General features: G+C 39.6%; 1 protein-coding gene across 3 annotated transcripts in view; it reads right to left on the bottom strand.

The window, feature by feature from the left end:
- Positions 1 to 4,490: 4,490 nt before the first annotated feature.
- Positions 4,491 to 20,047, bottom strand: part of WFS1 (wolframin ER transmembrane glycoprotein) — a 1,039,913-nt gene continuing 1,024,356 nt past the window's right edge. For all 3 annotated transcript variants that reach the window (XM_044062607.1, XM_044062609.1, XM_044062608.1), the window contains one exon: positions 4,491 to 8,908. In XM_044062607.1, coding sequence (XP_043918542.1) covers positions 7,100 to 8,908 — 1,809 coding nt within the window. In that variant the 3' untranslated portion in view covers positions 4,491 to 7,099. The remainder of the gene's footprint in view (positions 8,909 to 20,047) is intronic.

Here is a 20,047-nt window from a genome sequence, read left to right as displayed (position 1 = left end):
ATATTTCCTTTCTCCTCACAGAAGTAGTAGGCTCACAACATCTGCAAGAGTCTTGGTGTCAACACTAATATCAAATGAGATTACACCAATAGAACCATTGCCAAGTTCTGCAAGTGATTGTGAAGCAAATGAAGTGCATACATTTCTTAAAATAAAAAAAAAAAACATGTTTCACAACTTGATATAGATGATTAATTTGTGTTATCATATGACCCATTCAAATGTATTAACTGATCTTTTGTGTGACATGATGTCATGAACTTTGCTAAGCTCTAAGCAGGGGACCTCAATTTCCTGTGTCTGAGCTAATGCTCTGGTTATTGAAAGATCTCTAACATAACTGATTAGCAAGACATTCCTTTTGGAAGCGCATGCTTAGGTCCTTTACCCCAGAGGCTCCACAATTCTAAAATTCTTTAAAAAACATTTTTGGTAAATTCCTGTAGAACTGAAGTTGAAACATCCAGCTTTTGTGATGACATTGAGAATATTACCCTCCGCAAATGATTTCTTAAGTTTAGTCAAAGTATGTGGCCCTAGGTGTGTGTGTGCGTGTGTGTGCCTTCCGTGGAAGGTTGGGCGTCGGGCTGGCAACTTGACACCGTAAAACTCCACTGCCAATCATGAGCAGACAGGTGATCTTCTGTGGTGACCCCTAACTGGGAAAAGCCAAAAGAAGAAGAAGTCAAAGTATTTGTGCATCTCCTTTCATTTAAACGGTAGAATGGTTCCTGAATTGACAAACACAGCAAAATACAAGAGACACTCACGGCATTGCAACCATGTTTAATAGCATGTCAAAGAGATGTCTGAATAAACTTTAACAGTCTCAGGGTAACATCAGTAGTGGTTTCTGCCATCTCATCTGTGAGGATATCATGTTGGTATTGCAACACATTCATCTAGCATTATGGGCAAAGAAAGTATGGGGAATATAATCTTGCCAAATCTTTAAAGCACCCTGTAGGGTGTTTCTAGAAGGAGCTAGTTTGCTCCTCTGACATCACCCAAAGACAGATTAATGTAAAAATCAGTATTTGGGTTCTTAACGCAAATATTTAACATTTTCATCCACCAGTGAACTTTTATCATGCTTTCTGTGTTCTGGAAATGTGGTCAGAATGGCAGACATCCACCAGCAGCTAGCTCTTATCTATGATAAGAGACAACTATCTTAATATTACTGTCCATCAACAAAGTTTTAGAATCGTAGTGGAAAGGGAAATTATCATTTTCTTACCATTTTCCTCACTATCAGGAGAGGCTGTGTGGCCAGTCCATGTGCAACACCATCTCGCCATTTCCAGTTTCTTGTGACTTACATTGCCTGTATGTTTTGTTGCATAGATCATTTTCTTTAATTACTACCTTTTTTGTCAAATAAACTGAGTTAGATAAGCAAGAAACGAAATTTGCTGACTTAATTCAGCTTAAACTTCAACCCCCACCGCTTCCCATGAAATACCTACTAGCATAACCATCCCCCCAACTATTAACAGGAAGTAAGTCCTGCTAGCTCTTGCAAAGGCCAAAAACACAGCCTCAGTGGACCCCAACAATATTGTGGGATGCCTCCTAAACAACTGGAAACATGGCCTATCAGGACCACTTCAGTCACTTTTCAACTACAGGCTTTGCACCATGACAATGGAAGACTGCAACAGTTTTCCCACTTCACAAGGGTGGACCACAGACCAACCCCAGAAAATGCAGACCTATTAGTCTGATTAGTATAATATGCATAGCCATGGAATGAATTATCATGGAAATCAACTAAGACATAGGCAACCTTCAGGTACCCGACCCATGCCAGTTTGACTTTGTCATGGGAAGGTCACGCCTATTAAACCTGATGGGCTTCTTTAAGAAGGTCACAAAGACAAGGGATGAAGGGAAAACTGTGGGTACCACCCACCTGGACCTGGCAAATGAGTTCAATACAATACTCTACTTGGGTATAGTTGACAAACTCTTCGAACTAGGCATTAACAACTACATAGTTCACTGGACTGCCAGCTGGCTCACAGACAGGATTCAGGAAGTCAGGATTGGTGAGACCACCTCCTCTAATAGGTTGGTCACCTGTGGGGTACCTCAGGGCTCCATGTTGGGACCGCTCCTATTTGGCATCTACTTCTCAGAAGTAAAGACTAATCTCAAGGGCCCTTGGCTGACCAGGTTCGCAAGATGACTGCAAATTGGGAGCTATCACAGATGCCCCCCATAACACAAACACCTCAGAAGAGAGTCTAACACAGACAAATGACTGGTCCCAAAGTCAAGGATTAAAACTCATGACAAGAAATGCATTATTGTGCCTTTTGGAAATACTGCCACCCAAGTTCATTAGTCCATAGATATAACACCCTTAAGAGTTGACCTGGTAGTCAAGAATCTGGGAACATATATAAACAGTAATCTAGCCTTTGGCCAACACTTGGCCAGGGTAATAAGAAAATCAATCTATACTGCTTAACTTATAAGAAAAGGCATGGCATTCAGGACCAAGGAAGTCATAGTGCTACTTTATATGACCCTTTTCAAACCCATTGAGTATAATACTCTCTTTGGCATGCAGTTGATTAAACATATGCAATAGTTGGAATGCCCACAAATGTTGCTTACAGTACCAGGAGAATCCAGGGTATTAATGCATTGTCCTGTATGGATCGCCTTAAAGCCATGTTTCTATAAGCTGTCTCTTAAAGGTTGCTGAGAGGCAAGCTATGCTTGGTATACTAGACATCCTTGGATCCAGCTGATGGAGCTTTTGCACATCCACAAAACAAACAGCATCAGAACTACTAGATAGAAGGATTTAAATTTTTGTTTGTCACATAAATAAGACATTGGTTTGATATATGTGTCTCAGAAGATCCCCATGGTCTGGAACAGGCTTCCCATTAATGTGAAGCAGAGTCCCATCTCTAATTCTATTTAAGAGTAACCTTGACCAATGTATGGAAAATCAGAAATCCACCCTAGGGCTGGCCCCCATGTCTCTGATAGGCAAAGGCAGACAGTGATGTCCAAACATACTCCTCAAATAATCTCTAGAAGCGTCATAATACACCCATGATACACAGGGACACAAATGGGTTGGGTTGCATGGCTAAACTTATAAAGGCCCTGGTGGTAGTTAGCCTAGTATACACCTATGAACCCATGAAAAAAAGATATATAAAACAATGTACTCACTAGCTCTTGACAAATTTTACCACAAAAATCAAGCTAGTTAGCCTGGTTTTACTTCTCTAAGACTGGTTATTGCAATGGTGCAAGACAGATCTGGAGAGGAAGGTACCATGCACTGCATTATGGGTATATGGATGGGACTTCATAACCTGGGAAGGTTTCTGATAAGCGGTCCTAATGTCTGATGGCATTAGTCTTTCCATTAATGAGGGAGAAACTCATACTAGGTCATTACTTGTACTCCACTGCATAAAGATTACCTAACTCAAATGGTTTGAGGAGTCCTTACTGTTAAGGGTCCAAGCATCAAACTCACTACAAATTGAGAACAGATATAGTAATACTACTTAAATCATAAAACTGATATATCTAAAGGCATGTAAGACCTGCAAAAAGTCACATGCCAATAAAAAAAAAAGTCATGGCAGCAACTTGTAACTACAAGGGCTACCCTATTAACAAACCAGCACTGAAAGTCACACATTCCTTTCTGATGATGCTATCCTGGCTAAAATAACAGGCTCCTCAATAATGACTGCTTTATCCTGAAGGGCTACTTACCAGTCCTGGTCCTTCTCTTCAGCAAAACTGGACTGATACAGAAACATATAAACAACTTTAAATGCACCCTAACTCAAATGTTGAAAGAAGTGAATGGCTAAAAGGGAGAGATGAATTGGCAGAGGTCTAAAAACCCATGCATGATTAGTGAGTTTAGTTTATGGGCAGTTCAGTCTGAAAAGTTATACACTTAGAAGTTAGCATAAGAGGTAGTGCATGCTGAGAACAGTAACTACTTTTGGCTAGATTATTTTTTTGTTGATTAGAAGAATTAACTTTTATTCTCATGAAAGTGAATATGAAAGTTAACTTACCCAAAGCAATGGCATCAGTTTTCCCACTTACAAGATACACATAGACTGCATTTGTGTCAGCCAAACATCACAGTTGCAGGGAGGATTTCTCCGACATTAGGGATTTACAAAATAAATACCATCCTCTGCATAGAATTTTAATCTGGGTTGATTACACAATATTAACTAATACAGAATGCTAAATCAGTGTTCTAGTGCACCCTTTTATATTACAGACACACACACACACACACACACACACACACACACACACACACACACACACACACACACACACACCAGTCACAAATATTACTTGTACTTCATTTGCTTGCTTGGTTCTAAAGTTAAATAAGTTTATTTCAGTAAAGGGGTGCCTTGTTGCGCATCAACACTTGCGGTGATGTTATACTTCAGTATGGCAGGATCATGAACACAGTATCAGATAAATACCAGAGAAAGGCATACTTATTTATTCTTCTGTTGAACACCCCGCAAAACATTTCACAAATCAGGCAATTTCACTTCTGCAGTCAGTCCAATGATCTTTTTTTGCTAGCATACCACTTCTCAGATTACTGCTTATAAGGGGTAACAGTGTCACACTGCATATTTTCCATTTCTTATTCCTTTTTTTGTGAAGCAGCGTTAGTTTATTTTAACATATCAAAGTTTATTGTGAAAGGTGGTACAGATGATATTTCGTAGGACAATGTGGCAAGTGAATACAAGACAATATGTATAACAAAATACATTATAGGTTATGGTGGCATTTCTAGCTGAAACATATACATTTAAAATCATAATCAGGGAAAAAGGGAACTAGACTAGGTAAATGCAGTTCAAGAAAACCAGTGACACGACTGTACAATAACTTACATTAACATTGTTTTTAAAGTACATTAGTAGCAATTTTCTTCAGTATACAGGCATACAGCAACTTAGTGCGACATTTGTCTGTTAAAAACAAAAGAAAAAAAAAATGCCCCAACAAAGCCAAAAGCATTCCACTCACTGATGAACCTCCTGGCTCTTTTTATGCATATCTACATGAACAACCACATGAATTCACAATAACTATATCCATATAACAGCTCTAGCATCACAGTGATGATCGTGTTTTTTCAAGAATCTGTGAAGTAAATGTTTTTAGGAAATGAAAACATGTACAAAAAGTCATTTACAAATACTGCAAATTAAATAAAACAGAATTAAAAATATTATTAAATTATATTACTTGTAGCAGCACCCTTAGCCTTCACGTTATATAGCCACATAGAGAGCAATGAAGACCTTCCAAATCACAAGATTTCTGTGGTACGTGACACATGTAAAAATGCTTGTCTTAAAATTTAATTAAAGAAAGCACCGATTTCTTTTGATGTCTGTACAAAAATGTTAATTACTGTACCTGTTTCTTAATTCAAAAATTACAATATTTGGTGATTCAAGTTAGTACACCAGAATGACAATTTCCAAACAAACATATCAACTTGTCCCTGATTTTGCTGAAAGCCCCAGATTTTCTGGTAAATTACAGAGGATTACAGTCAGTCAATAATGCCAGACATCACAGTTTCATACTTCTTACTGTTCAGAAAATGCATGTTGATGCAAAGCATGCTACTGCATCAACTGTTTAAATGAATTACTGTAATATTTAACAATTGTACCTTATTTTAGGCCTATGACCCCTCGTTATTTTTAGCTTCAGCCAAATTTCTTGAGTAAAGAAGTTCAGAAGTATGATTTCCAACAAGCAGCAAATGTCTTGTAAGAAATTTAATTCTCATTTACTTACCACTAAAATATCAGAAGAAATTCTTGCACCAGATTGATGCACTATCAAAATAGCACAACTGTTTTACTGACTTGAACAATAAATAAAAACACAAAGAAAAGGCTCATAATTAAGGCACTTTAAGCATACAAAATATATTCATCCAAAATGCACTGTGACTGTTTGACATTCAAGGCCTGATTATCCTGCAATAAAGTCAGTCCAGTGGTGACCTATTTTTTTTGTTGTTAATGAGAGAAATGTACCAAATTTCTATTGAAAGTATAGAAAATGTCAAAAAGATGGACTATGCTAAACCCATGTAAGCATGATTTACTAACCTGATCCAAAGTTGTGTGACACTGGAATTGGTTATATTAAGTAAACGAGTGTACAGGATGAAGCCCCTGCAGGGAGGCCATGTCTGGCCCTGCATAACACAAATGTATTCTTTGCCCTCTTTTAAACTGATATTGCCTTAAGCAGGTTTTTGCTTAAGCAGTTAGCTGATTTGACAAACCACAAGAAACCAATGTGCATTTCCTTGGCAAATGTTCTTGCAAGTGAATTTTCTAAATACCTAGCAGAAAAATAAATTTACTTATGACATTTACAGAGATTGACAGAATATCGTGCACCCTGTTATCAACACTTCCAAGTGAAAGCAATGGAGCTGTTTACAAACATTGTGAAATTTGCTCATTATTGTGCAACATAATGACAGACTCCCCAAGCTTTAGTCACCAAAACACAGTATAAGGCATAAAATGTGAAACGGAATACACTCTAAACTGGTATACTTAACTATCCCACAAGGAAAGGTGGACTTGACCCCAGTACTGCAACACGTCAAATGTGACCACTACTTGAGTGCCCAACTATACTGACTGATTAGACTAATTCAGCTCTTCCAGGAGGAAATTAAATATACTGCTAGCAGCAAATCCATTGTAAAAAAAAAAGTAACTGTCCTTGTGAAAAATGTACATTTCCATTAGTACCAATGAAATGCAGTGGTAAACCAACATAAATATCCACTCTCAATTTCTTCAACACACTACTTATGGTACCAAGTAACACTCAAACAAGGAAAATGCAACTGGGAACCAACCCTGTCAAAAGCAAAATGATGTGTCATTGCTAAGTCAGTAGTTACAGTGCAATAACTATGCGGGCACAGTAATTATAAACAGCAATAAATAGTGCTTAAAGAAGTTACTTTAAGAAATCAAGTAATCTTTGGTACCATAACTTCAGTGTTTTTCTTATTCTACACAGCAGATAAGAATGGATAGAAAAAGAAATTAAATGCAAACTTAAGGGCTTGATGCATTGTACTTCTCCAGTCATACTCTATTTTCACATGCATTCCTGCAGAAGAAAGTTTAAACATACAGTTCACGCAACGTATGGCTTTCAGCTCAAACACTGGCCATTTGCTACCCAAACGGCCCTCTAGAATAGTACTGAATTCTACCACACTTCCTATTCGTAAATTCAGCAGCACTTTCTTAAATTCATTACTTGCCCTTAACACAATATCTTTTGTGGCATCATCTTCTTCAATAGTTTTGTTTCCATTTATAGCATTGAAAGGCATACCTACAGTTACTTCAAATTTGTAACGGTCAAACTTCTTAATATGACACTCATGCTTTGTGAGAAATTTAAGCTGGCAAAGTTCTTCTTCTTCCAGGGTAACATTCTGGGGATCACATGGTGGGTAACGTTCACCATATACACATCTCATCCAGTCACCAACTACATATGGAAGCATGTTTATTGCAGATTCTGCACTATTATCAGTTTCTGTAACTCTGACATACTTGAACCTTCCAGTCCATGTCACCCTGTGTCCTTCAAGATGACTGCAAAGGATCTGAGTTCGAGCCATGTTGGTTTCTTTCCATGCACGAGGTCCACATAAGAAGCCATACTGCTGCCATGTTAAAGTAGAGTTGTACACTTTCATTCCCTCAGATCTGTAAACATAAAACCAGCAGAAAAGTACAATGGCTGTGATCCAGACGAGAATCAGCTTGACAATAGAGCTCTTAGACAAAGATGTTATCACACCTACTACAGTGAGCTTTGACTTGGTCCACCATCTAAGAAAAATCGGAATGCCTAATAAAGCAAGAGTTACGATAATTTTAATAAGCTCCAAAGCAAGAAACCACTTGATGAACTGAACTAAAAACATCACTGCAATACCTACTGCCAGAATTGGCAAGGCAAAAAGAAACAAAAAATAGCCCACTGATGCTCGTATGAGGCCTATACCAGTAGATTCTTTTAGTAGCACACCTGACAGTTCGCACCACATAAAGCACACCAGATAAGGGACAAAGTAACAGTAGAAACCTTTAAAATTTCTTAATTGTGCCATTCTAAAGAAGAGGTAAAACAAGTAAATATACAAAATGCATGGTACACTTATATTCAGCATACAGAAATTACCTATAGAAATACTAGCAAACTTTATGCCAAAAAACCTTGGAATAGTCCAGTTTTCAGGTAAAGCTTTCAACAAGGTAAAAAGTGAAGATGCCACTTCTGTTAGAAGTGCTCTTTGAGTATATGGCTCTGCGCATCTTTTTAAACTCATATAACTTGTAACTGTAAAGAATATAGAAATAGTTGACAGTTCAGAACATGGTATGTACTCTTTTTTTGCTATAGGAAAGGAAAAGATTACAAAGAATACAGACAACAAAAAATGTATGTATGGTTCTAAGTGATTCCAGCCAAAGTTCTCCTCAGCTTGTTCGATATCTAAGTTTGGCTCAAACTGAAGTAGCAAATCAGTCAGGGTTCGAAAATTTTCCCAGGCCTTGCTGTTCTGAAACACTTTCAATGTACAAATAACCATGGAAATGAAAGACAAATAGAAAATGACTAAAGGGATAGCAGATGCAAAAAAATCAATGGTCAAATTGCTGATGATGAAAAAGAAAATCAAAGCATTGATGTGGTGTGTTGGAAAAAGAGTAGACACCCAGTGCATTCCAGCTTTGGATGCAACATCTATGAGGTACTCCTTGAGTTCCATAATAGCATGAAGTGGATATTTTATTATCTGTGAAATAGGGAAAAAAACAGATAATAGTTAAGGTCATGCAGTGGATACAGTATCTACAAAGTTCAAACATCTGAACAATCATCATGAAACCAGCCCAGTTTACAGCTCATTTATCCTTCATGATTATGACAGGCAACACTATTTTGTTTTTTGTTTTGGCCTATGTCATTTTGGTCTGACTTTATTTTATATTAACACTTGTATTAAATGGCGACCCCTAACCGGGAAAATCCGGAAGACACAACATTAACATTTGTATTAATATTTAACAGTGAATAACATTTACAGTTACATTAACATTTTTACTACGCAGTTTCTTGCTTAGTTGAAGAAAAAAAATCACTCAGCATACTGATTTCTTTCTTTTTTAATCACCTTTATTAAATTACTGCTTAAGTCACAAGCAAACATACATTAAGAGAAAAGAAAGAAAACCAGATTAACATTTTTTCCTTTTACACACATTGCACATCACATATATTTTCTTTTTTTACTAACTTTAATCAATCCAACATTACATAATTTACTCAATCCTGCTTTCCCGTAAACCTTACTCCTCCTCATTATTCTGCACGTTGTTCCCACAATTTCCATTTACTTCTATGCAATTTGCTCCTTTCCTTTTCTAAAGATCCCTCTTCCAGTTCTTGCCTTTTATAATATTCAGTACTTCAAATATAGTTGGTTTAGACTTCAAATTCTCAGTAGTCAACAGAAATTTAATTTAACAATGTCTTACTATGTCTAGGCAATTCAAATTCCTGTGTCCCAGCTCAACAGAATAACTTACTTATTTACAGTCAATTCCTCACCCAATACTTCCTTCAGAGTACTTTGTAGGGAATTTTTAAAATCTGCCAGCTCATTACACTTGCAAAACATAATTTCCAAGCTATCTCCTTCTTCCCCATCACACCTACAACATCTGCTGCCTGTTGAGGGAAAACATCTTTGAAGCCTACTTGGAAGTATTAATGCATATGCAAACACTTCTGAGCAAAACTTCTAAACCTTCAGGATTTTGTTGCAAATATGGGAGACATACACATGTCCTCCCATTGCTCAATTTTATATCACTTTTCCAGTCTCTCTTCTCAGTCTTCTCTAACTTCCTCTGACTGGCTCTTAAAGTCACTGGGTAATATTTTGTATGCTCTACTAACTATCCCTTTTTAACAGCAGCTTCTGTTCTGGATTCAACTAAAAATTCTACCAGAACAGGACTTTCATTTAGGATCCAACTATCCTTTTCTCTTTGCCTATTCTCTGATATCAATCCCTGGCAGGGAAGGCAATCTCTAGCCTGTGGTCCAAATGTCTTCTTGGCCACATTCCACTCTACTACCTTTCCCTCTCTAGTTATTTGCTACTGACATCTTGGTTTCTTTGCCAGTCTTCTTCAGTAAATTTCAGCTCTCTCTTGCCTACTTTCTGTACTCCTACTAGAAGTCATTGCTGTTAAAATTTCCTTTTTCCATACTGTTGTTGGCTTACTGCTACTTTATGAAACAATATTTTGTATGGATGTTATTCTCCTTAAGGACCTGCATCCAAATTCCCAATTTCTTCTTATTTACTGAACCCCCTCCCGCTTCATCATTATCCCTTTCTACTTTAAATTATAACATTTTGTTATATATATATATATTCTGTTGGAAGGATCAACCTATTCCCCTCCCAGATAAATTCCTTAACTCATCATTAATTACTGTCCACAACTTTTCGATGGTTGATAAAAATATGCCTGATCCAAAGTGACTAAAAACATGTTTACTGCTTGTATCTTACTATCCTTACACAAGAGCTTCCAGTTGCTTGTGTTTTGTATTATTTTTTCTTTAGTATTTTCCCACATATCCTTAGTTGACATAACAAAAACTTTTTAATCCAAACTCCTACACACTTTATCTTATATTGTCCCTGTAAATATGGGTATTGTTGAACTAATCTGTGTGTGGGTAAATAATGTATGGCTATAGTCTTTCATTCATCTTCATTAAAAAGAAGTTATGTACTCACCATAACGTTCCATCTGAGTAGTAGTTCTTTATTTGCCTTCAACCTGTGGGTTCCCGGATCCGACTCGGCTGCATATCCAGCAACTGATCCAAGCTCAAAGGTCCTCCCCTTACCCATAAAGCTCCTGTCTCCTTCTTCCCTTCAGATCGAGTTTGCTACCCAATACAGTACCATCACCCAATCCAACAAGAGACTTGGTCGTACCAGAAAACGACAACAAGAATAAAAGACACACTATGGAGGTGACCTCCATTATTCTTAGGAGGCACCAGCAGTTCACACAAGGCCGAAGGAGGGAGGAATGGTTGAAGACAAATGAAGAACTACTCAGATGGAACATTATGCTGAGTACATAACTTCTTTATCTGAAATAGTTGTCTTCATTTGATCTTCAACTTGTGGGACAGAGTTGTCAGCTACCAGACACGCGGGAAACCTCATGGAAGGATATTCCGGATCACGGCAGAGCCAAAGAATGCCCTGTTCCTGGATACACTGTCCAATTTATAATGTGAGATGAAGGTATAGGATGAGGACCAAAAAGCCGCTGACATGGCCACAGACCTGGTGAAATGCACTTTCACCTGACTTGGCAGGGAAATCCCCATGGCTAAATACGGCCGAATAATACAGTGAGAAATCCAACGGGCGATGGTCACTTTTAGAAATTGATTTCCCTAAAAAGGGGTTTGGAGTAAGAAATGAAAAGTTGGTCAGATTTATGAGAGGTTTTTGCCCTGTGCAAGTAAAAACATAACTGTACACATCTAGTAAATGCAATTTGTATTCTCCCTTGTTTTGAAAATTTGGAAAGAAGGCTGGGAGGTTGATTACCTGGTTAATGCTTGCTTCTGAAACTACTTTAGGTAGAAAAGATGGATTAATACGCAAAGACACCCTGTCCTTATGAAAAATCATATAAGGGACTTTGACTGATAAAGCCTGAAGTTCCAAAACTCTCCTAGCGGAATAATGGCAATCAGAAAGGCAGTCTTCCAGGAGAGAAACTGCATATCCACTGAAGCTGTAGGTTCAAAGGGAGGTGAGACTAAGGCATGAAGTACTAGGGTAAACTCCCACGGTGGTGTAGAGTCCTTTATCAGGGGATGAAGAAGAAAGGTACATTTGAGGAAGGCCTTACAAAGCTTTGAAGATGCTAAGGACATCATATCCCCACATGATAATTAGAAATTGCAGCAAGTAGAAAACTACCATCTTGCTGAAAAATACCCAATAAGAATTCGACCACCACAGGAACTGGAGCTGTGAAACGATCTAATGCACGCCGAGAGGCCCCGCTAGAAAAATGTTTCCATTTGCTGGAGTACACTTTTCTGGTGGAAGAATTATGAGTCGCTACTAGAATTCTTTTGACAGGGAAGATAATCTGGGAGTCCTGACTATCATGGGAACTGAATCAGCCAAGCAGTGAGTTTGACTGTCTAGGTCTGGATGGGTAATCCCTGAGGGATGAGATAGGATATCTGGAACTGGATCCAATGTCCATGGTGGAACCACCACATGATGAGACCTCAAAGAGGGAAACCAGACCTGGCAAGGCCAGAATGGGGCAATGAGGATAACCAAGCTCCCCAGCCTACGAACTTTCTGAAGAAATTTTGATATTAAGTGAAGAGGAGGATAAGCATACAGGAGACTGAGGGCCAAGCATGAATCACAGTGTCTCTGGAGGGTTCCCCAAGAAGGGGATTCAGAGCGAAGAACTTGCTGCATTTTGCATTGGACAGAGCCGAACAGATCGCAGCAAAGGTTGACCCAACTTGTGAAAGATCTGTTCCGCTACTGAGGGATTCAGAGACCACTTGAGAGGTATCAGAATGGATCTGCTGAGCCTGTCCGCTAGAATGCTGGGCCTCCCCAGAATGTGCGTTGCCACCAGAAAACGGCTGGTGGAGATCACCCATTCCCACACTCTCATGGCCTTGCGACACAGGGGATATGATCTGGTTCCCCCTTGTTTGTTGATGTAGCAGACCATCGACATCTTGTCTATCTGGATAGCAATCATTCCTGAAGGAAGATGGGCATGGAGAGCCTGCAACTCTAGAAGCACCGCCCTCATCTCCAGGACGTTGATATGCAAATTGGTCTCATAGGGGGACCACATGCTTTGAACTGTCCTTCCCAAGCAGTGCCCCCCCACCCCAGCTGGGAGGCGTCCATAGTCACAGTGGCTGTGGGAAAAGGTGGGAGAAAGGGACGTCCCCAAACCAGATCCAACAAATGAATCCACCACTGAAGGGAGTCCCTGCACACTTGAGAGATTTAGACAGGGTGAGTCAATGGAAGGTCTAACAGAGACCATTGTACTGAAAGGGTCCACTGAAGGATTTGCATTTGAAGATGTGCCTAGGGCAAGAGACTGATCGTGGCCGCCATGGACCCCAACTCCCTTAATACAATTTCCACTGTCGGAAGCAGAGTTTGAATAATGCACAGGATATGTAGCTTCAGACTGCATATTCCGTCTGGAGTAAGAAACGCTCTGGTTCAAATTGTGTCTAATCACGCCCCTATGAAGTCTAAGGTTTGTACAGGGATCAGAGATTTGTTTAGATTGATGGTAATGCCCAACCTCTGGGCCAGAAGGAGAAAAGAATCCATAGCTTGACAGAGTTGATCCCTGGATGGAGCAGCGAGGAGCCAATTGTCCAGGTAGGGAAATACATGAATGCCCTGGAGTCTCAGGTGAGCCGCTACTACTGACATCAGTTTGGTAGACACCCTGGAGGCTCTGGTGAGACCAAAGGGGAGCACTATGAACTGACAATGATTAGCTCCTAGCCAGAAGCAGAGAAACTTCTGAGAGCGTCTGCCCATCTTGATATGCTAGTACGCATCCTGGAGGTCGATCAAGTACATCCAATTGTTCTCCTGCAGGAAGGGCAGGATAGATTGAAGAGTGATCATCCAGAATTTTGCTTTGGCCACAGACAGGTTTAAGGTGGATAGATCCAAAATGGGTCTTAGGTCCCCCGTTTTCTTTGGCACCAAAAATAACCTGGAATAAATACCTGATCCGGAGTGGTCTAAGGGTACAGGTTGGATGACTCGCTTACTTAGCTTTTGGCAAGGTTCGCGAGGCCCGTAATTTCTCGGACCCCTGTGGCTGTACAGAGGCGTCTATCAAATCCCCCTCAGGACAATAAGAGCAGTCACCTTCTGACACGACGGGGGAGTTGGAGCCAAGTGCCCAGGCACTGAGATACCAAGAGGAAGGCTGCGCTCTGACAAACACGGAGCCGACACCAACCCCTCGGATCTGACACAGAGGCTATGGCTCCAACAGCTTGTCAGATCTGACCCGCTCAATGTCGCAGCCGGTGTCGAGGTACAAAGTATTGTGGGTGCTGGCCCCTCGACACCAAGAGTCCTCGGATCCAAGGCCAGATCGGAGAAGGAGTCAGGGTGAAAAAGGACCGAGTGCTCTCCACTCTGGAAGGAGAGGGGGCAGGCAAGAGTCCCATCTGTAGCAAACCTTTTATGCAGAGAGCTCTGTTCATGATACAGACACACAGGCGGCAAACAAGATCTGAAAGGAAGGAGGAGGAGACAGGATTATTAATGGGTAAGGGGAGGCGCTTTGACCTCGGATCAGATGCTGGATATGCAGCAGAGTCAGATCCAATATGGATCTGGGAACCCACAGGTTGAAGATCAAATGAAGACAACTAATTCAGATCTCTATATCCCGAAAAGACTTGAAACTGTCTCAAAATTATCTACAATACTGAGAGGTCCTTTTCTGGATCAGGTAAAAAAAAAAAAAAGAATACCATTTGCAAATAAGGCCAACTTTCCTAGAATAACATACACATTATATCCTTGAATTTCTGAGTTCCTTATTTTCTTTACCAATAGGTATAAATGTAAAGCAAACAGCAAAGGGGAAACAGGATATCCTGCCTGTTTCCTCTTTTTAAACAACTTTTCAGAGAGGAAACTTTTCACTTTAATTCTTGCCTCCACTCCTTCATACAGCCTCCTTATTAACCTTATTATTCTGTCAGGGAATGCAAATGCTTCCATTGGCCTACTCATAAAATCCCAGCTTACTCTTGTCAAATGATTTCTCTGCATCAACACCCATTAAGACAAGCAGTAATTTCTTATATTTTACTTCCTTCTGGATCATTCTTCTTCTATTAATGGTGTCAAATTTTTCCCTCTTTCCTCCACAGAAACACAATGATCCACATTTATCATGTATACACATAAACACTTCATAATCATGGTTTAAAATTTAAATGGGTCTGGATGAATCTGGATCTGAAAGGTTTTTGCCCCTATGGGTAATACAGTCATCATGGCTTTCTTTCCAAGATGCTGGTGCCTCCCCTACTTTTAAAATACTGTTGATTAAAATCTTTCAGATCTTTATCACTTTCATCTCTAACTTCCAAACTTCCACAGAAATACCATCTGTTTTCTAAACATACCTCCCAACCGTACCAAATTACTCAGTTTTTACCGAGTTTTAGGGTCCAAATAATGGGGTGCCATGATTCCTGTGTGGCACCCTTTAATTTCTGAATTTCCTGGCTTTTTATTTAAAAAAAAAATGTATGGCGCTTTGAGCTGATGTTATCACTTGCGCGATGACATCAGCTTCATGAAACAGCCTGCTAGCCTGTCAGAATTGAGCAGTGCGTGTATTAGTCACAAGGGAATCACGGGAAAGGGAAATAGGGAATGTGTAGAAGAATGGTGTTGCTGGTTCCAAGCCACGAGGGTCATGGATTTACTTTGTCTTGCAGATGCAGCCTGCAAGCGGCTTCAGTGTGCGGAATGGTGCTGCTGGTTTCCACAACCTTTACCTTCAACTGCTGGTTTCACAAGGTATTTACTTTATGGCTGCTGCCTCGCAGATTTAGGTTTGCATTTTATGGGCTTGCTCAGGATTTACTTTTATGGACTTGCAGAGGGAGGTAGTTACTTTTATGATGGCTGTGGCTGGCTTCAGTGTGTGTCAGATTTAGAATTTATGTTTAATGGGCTTGCTCACAAATTTACTTTACGGCTGCTGCCTCGTGGATTTATGTTTAGGTTTGCATTTTATGGACTTGCAGAGGAGGTGGCTTTGTGTGTTTTATGGACTTGCAGAAGAGTGCTGCGTGAACATCATCCATCTATGACATGAATAAGGTCTATTTATATTATTTGCCACAGGAAAGAATGCAGCTTTTCTGTAAAGGATTCTGTCTGAGATTAGCTGATCCTGGCATTAAGTCACTGTGGAGAGCTTGGTTTATTACTCCAGATCTTCATGAACTGCATTCAAACAAACTGTTCTGCAATATAGCATACGCCTCTTTGGCTTTATTCATTTCATGAGGAAGTTTAATCTGCTATGGATTATGAAACTGATGTGCTGTTAACTTTTTTGTTGGAAGCATTTTATGTTTGATGAACCACATATTTCACATAAGAGAGCTGAATGAAGCAAGATGTTGACATTTATGACATCCCTACTCTCTCATCCTGGGAATATTCAGATTTGAAAATGGTTATGTATTTTTTTAACTCATCACGGAAAATAAATTAATGCAGTTACATCATTATAATATGTCTTTTATTCAGACCATACACTATCACTCAAACAAACAGTGCAGACTTGTATCACTGTGTGTGCATGCGTGTGTGTGTGTGTGTGTGTGTGTGTGTGTGTGTGTGTGTGTGCGCGAGCAGACTTTTATGATGGAAATGTTCTGAATTGAGCAGTTTTGTCATTATTGGTTCATGCATTTTGTTTTATTGCCTACTGGAAAAATGTTCAAACAATAAATTTAAAATGTGCTCCAAGTCTAACAAGTGTGCTGTATTATACAAGGAATATAATAGGAAGGTGTATCAAAGAACACATGCATGTTTATTGCTTTGTGTGCAAGGGGCCTATGATTTGAAAACAGCCCAAAGGTAATCTTTATCTACCACTGGCCAGATGCATTTTCTTTGGATGTGGGTTTCAATGGTGTTTCAATGAATGTGAGGTTCAAGAGCAGAAAAGTTTTAATGCTAAGTCTACTGTCATTGTTTAACAGTATTGCTTTGTTTAGCAGATGTCTATTAGTGTTTTTGCACTGTGCTATAAAATGTAAAAATAAAATCCAAATAATCACTTTAGAAGTAAAGCAGTATGTACATTTGTTTATGGTAAATGGGGCAAAACAGCCAAGTAATGGGACATTGAAATGGCTGCAGGGGGACTCTGGTGCTATATTTTGGTTGTCTGTTCTTCAGTTTGCATTTGAAAATTGGTATCCCACAATTCCACTGGGGTGGGCGTGGTTACATAAGTATATATGCAAATTGTATGTTAAACAGCATACAGATTTGTACCTATTTTTTATGGGCCTTGTCCAGATTTTTGATTTTTCCAGTTGAGAGGTATGCTTCTAAAAGACTTTCCTGACGATTGATTATACAACGCCGTTTTTATCTCATCTTTTTCCATCTTAACTATTAGCTGTTATGCCTAATCTACTTCTAACCGTGTCTTAATTAAGTCTTTCATAAATACTCTTTCTTGATTTCCACATTCCTCTGCTTTACATAAATTTTCATAAAATTTCCAAAATATCTGTTAATTTCTCTATAGGTTCTCTGGTTATTTTTCTTGTTATAGGCTCCCTTGTCTTTGGGGATGACCCCTTTCTATTTTCTGTTGCCTAAGTTGTTATGCTAAAAGTTTTTGTACTATGGAGTTATCAGAAAATAGTTGCTTACAAACGATCTTTCTAATCTCATGCTTGTTATCCAAATGCTGTCTATTTTCTCTTTAGCACTCTACAGTTACGCTTCTTGTTCTGTGAGATTCCCCTTATTCTGCAATACTTTAACCTTTGTCAGCTCCACTAATTCCTATTACTTCTTAACTGTACATTTCTCTTTTATTTCTGCCCTATTTTTAAACTCCATTTTATCTCACCCACTAGCTACAATTCTGAAAACATTTCTAAATTTTGTAATAACTTTCAAATAATTTCCAATAACCATTCCTTTAATTCCTCTCTTTTTAACAGGTAGGTGGGGAAGCACCAATGACTCATTTTTATTTCATTGCCCAGCATTTTTATCTTGGTTTTAATCAATGTATGATCTGAAACACTAATTGGATGGATGTCAAAGTCTTCAGTCAAATACGCATTTTTGCTGACAGAAAGACATGAAATACTGTGACATGTGACTTGTCAGGCTTCTTACAGCCGCTCAGATTTTCTTCACAGATTTTTCCCCAACGCTCCCACCACCCTTTTCCTGTTTAGGTTTTAAAAGCCAGAGTCTCTGCCTTCTGCCCCTTATGGCAATCATCATCATAATCGTCATCAATCACCCTTTTTCCATTTTCTACATGAGGTTGTGATGTGTGTCTCTTGTCTCCATCTCTCCCTAATTCAATGCCATCTTCCTATCATCTTTGGTTCTCATGCCTGGCTGTCACAGGTATTTTCTCACACAATCCATTCAGCTCTTTGATGGATGCCTCATTTCCTCTTACCTTCTTCCTGTATGTCCTAAATCATCTTCACCAGGTTGTCTTCTGGTTTCCTTCACAAGTGCCCGATCAACTGTAATCTGTCCTCTTTGAACTTTACTGCAATTGGAGCCACTTTGGCTTCTGCTCGTATGTCCCCATTTCTTCATCTGTCCCACACTGTGCATCCTACACTCACCTCAGGCACTTCATCTCCATCATCTCTAGCTTCCTCAACTGCTCTGCTTTTACTGCCCAGGTTTCTATACTACGCTGAAGTGCTTGTTGCATCACTGTTTTGTACACCTTAATTTTCAGCCTCTTTGGCATTCTTCTGTCATAGACTACCTCTGACACACTGTGCCATTTGGTTGAAACCCCTCTGATTCTAGCTTTGACCTCCTCATTCAGACATCCCTTCTCCTCAACCACCTCTCCTAGATCCCTGAAAATATTAACCTCTTCCACTATTTTCCCTTCCATCTCAATTTTCAGCTTCTTCTGATTTCCCCGATTTGCTGCTACTATCTGCGGTGGTGGTGCTGAGGTAGCGCTGTCGCTTCACAGTAAGACACTGTCCGGTTCGACTCTCAGCTAGAGCGTCTTTTGCGTGGAGACATGCGTGAAGGGGCGTACCTTCATTGAAGGTTGTGCGTTAGGGCTGGCAACTCAGCACGTAAAAATCAACTGCCAATCATTAGCGGACCGGAGTTCCGCTGTGGCGACCCCTAACCGGGAAAAGCCGAAAGACACAACAACAGTCTTATCTGTACTTAGTTTCACCCCATGTGCCTTCAGTTTTGCACTCCATTTCCCTATCCACTGCTGAAGTTCTTCCTCACTGTCTGCCTGTAAAGCCATATTTTCTGCATACAGCAGCTTCGTTGATGTTTTCCCTCTGACCTGTTTACTAATGTAGTCTATCTTCAGTCTGAACAGAAGCAGGCTCAGAGCTGACCCCTGATGCACACCCACTCCCACTGGGAACCCCTCTGTAAGACTGAACACTGTTCAAATTTGGGTCATTTGGACTTGCACAGTTTGCACTTGTACATAGTTTTTGGAACTTTGAACGACCGCAGGGCTGCACAAATCAGCTTTCTTGGGACCTTCTCATATGCTCCTTCTCAAGTATCTGTCTCATTGCAAACATTAAGCCAGTTGTGCTGTATCCGCATCTGCATCAAAACTGCTCATCTCCCCCAACTTACTTTCTACTACTCTGTGTATTTATGAACCACAGGCCCTTCCTTCCCCTTTGATTGCCATTGTCAGCTGTATAAAGTAATTAAGTACTTTTCTCACCCATTTTTTAGGCAGATCCACAATACTGACAGCGCATTCAACAAACCAATTTTGCTCGAGTTAACCTTCCTTACCACAAATTGTGAATTTGAGAAAGCTCCCATGTGCTTGGGATCCTTGCTGCACTCTGAGAGGGTCCTGAATTAATTTTGTGCCATCCTTGGTGAAAAGATTTAGCTTACTATTTTTTGCTTCATTTAACTACTTTATCTACCAATTTTTGCACTTTAAATAATTTTCAAGTGGCATGTACTGTTTGTGGATTGCTAACAACTGCACTTTAAAGAAGCTTTACTAGCAGTGTTATTGTGCAATTT

Source organism: Protopterus annectens, chromosome 2.part1 (assembly GCF_019279795.1).
Source record: "Protopterus annectens isolate FY-2018-M chromosome 2.part1, PAN1.0, whole genome shotgun sequence".
In the NCBI taxonomy this organism is placed as follows: Eukaryota; Metazoa; Chordata; order Ceratodontiformes; family Protopteridae; genus Protopterus; species Protopterus annectens.
Note: the sequence above shows the minus strand (reverse complement) of the source record. Positions and strands in the feature narration are given on the sequence as shown.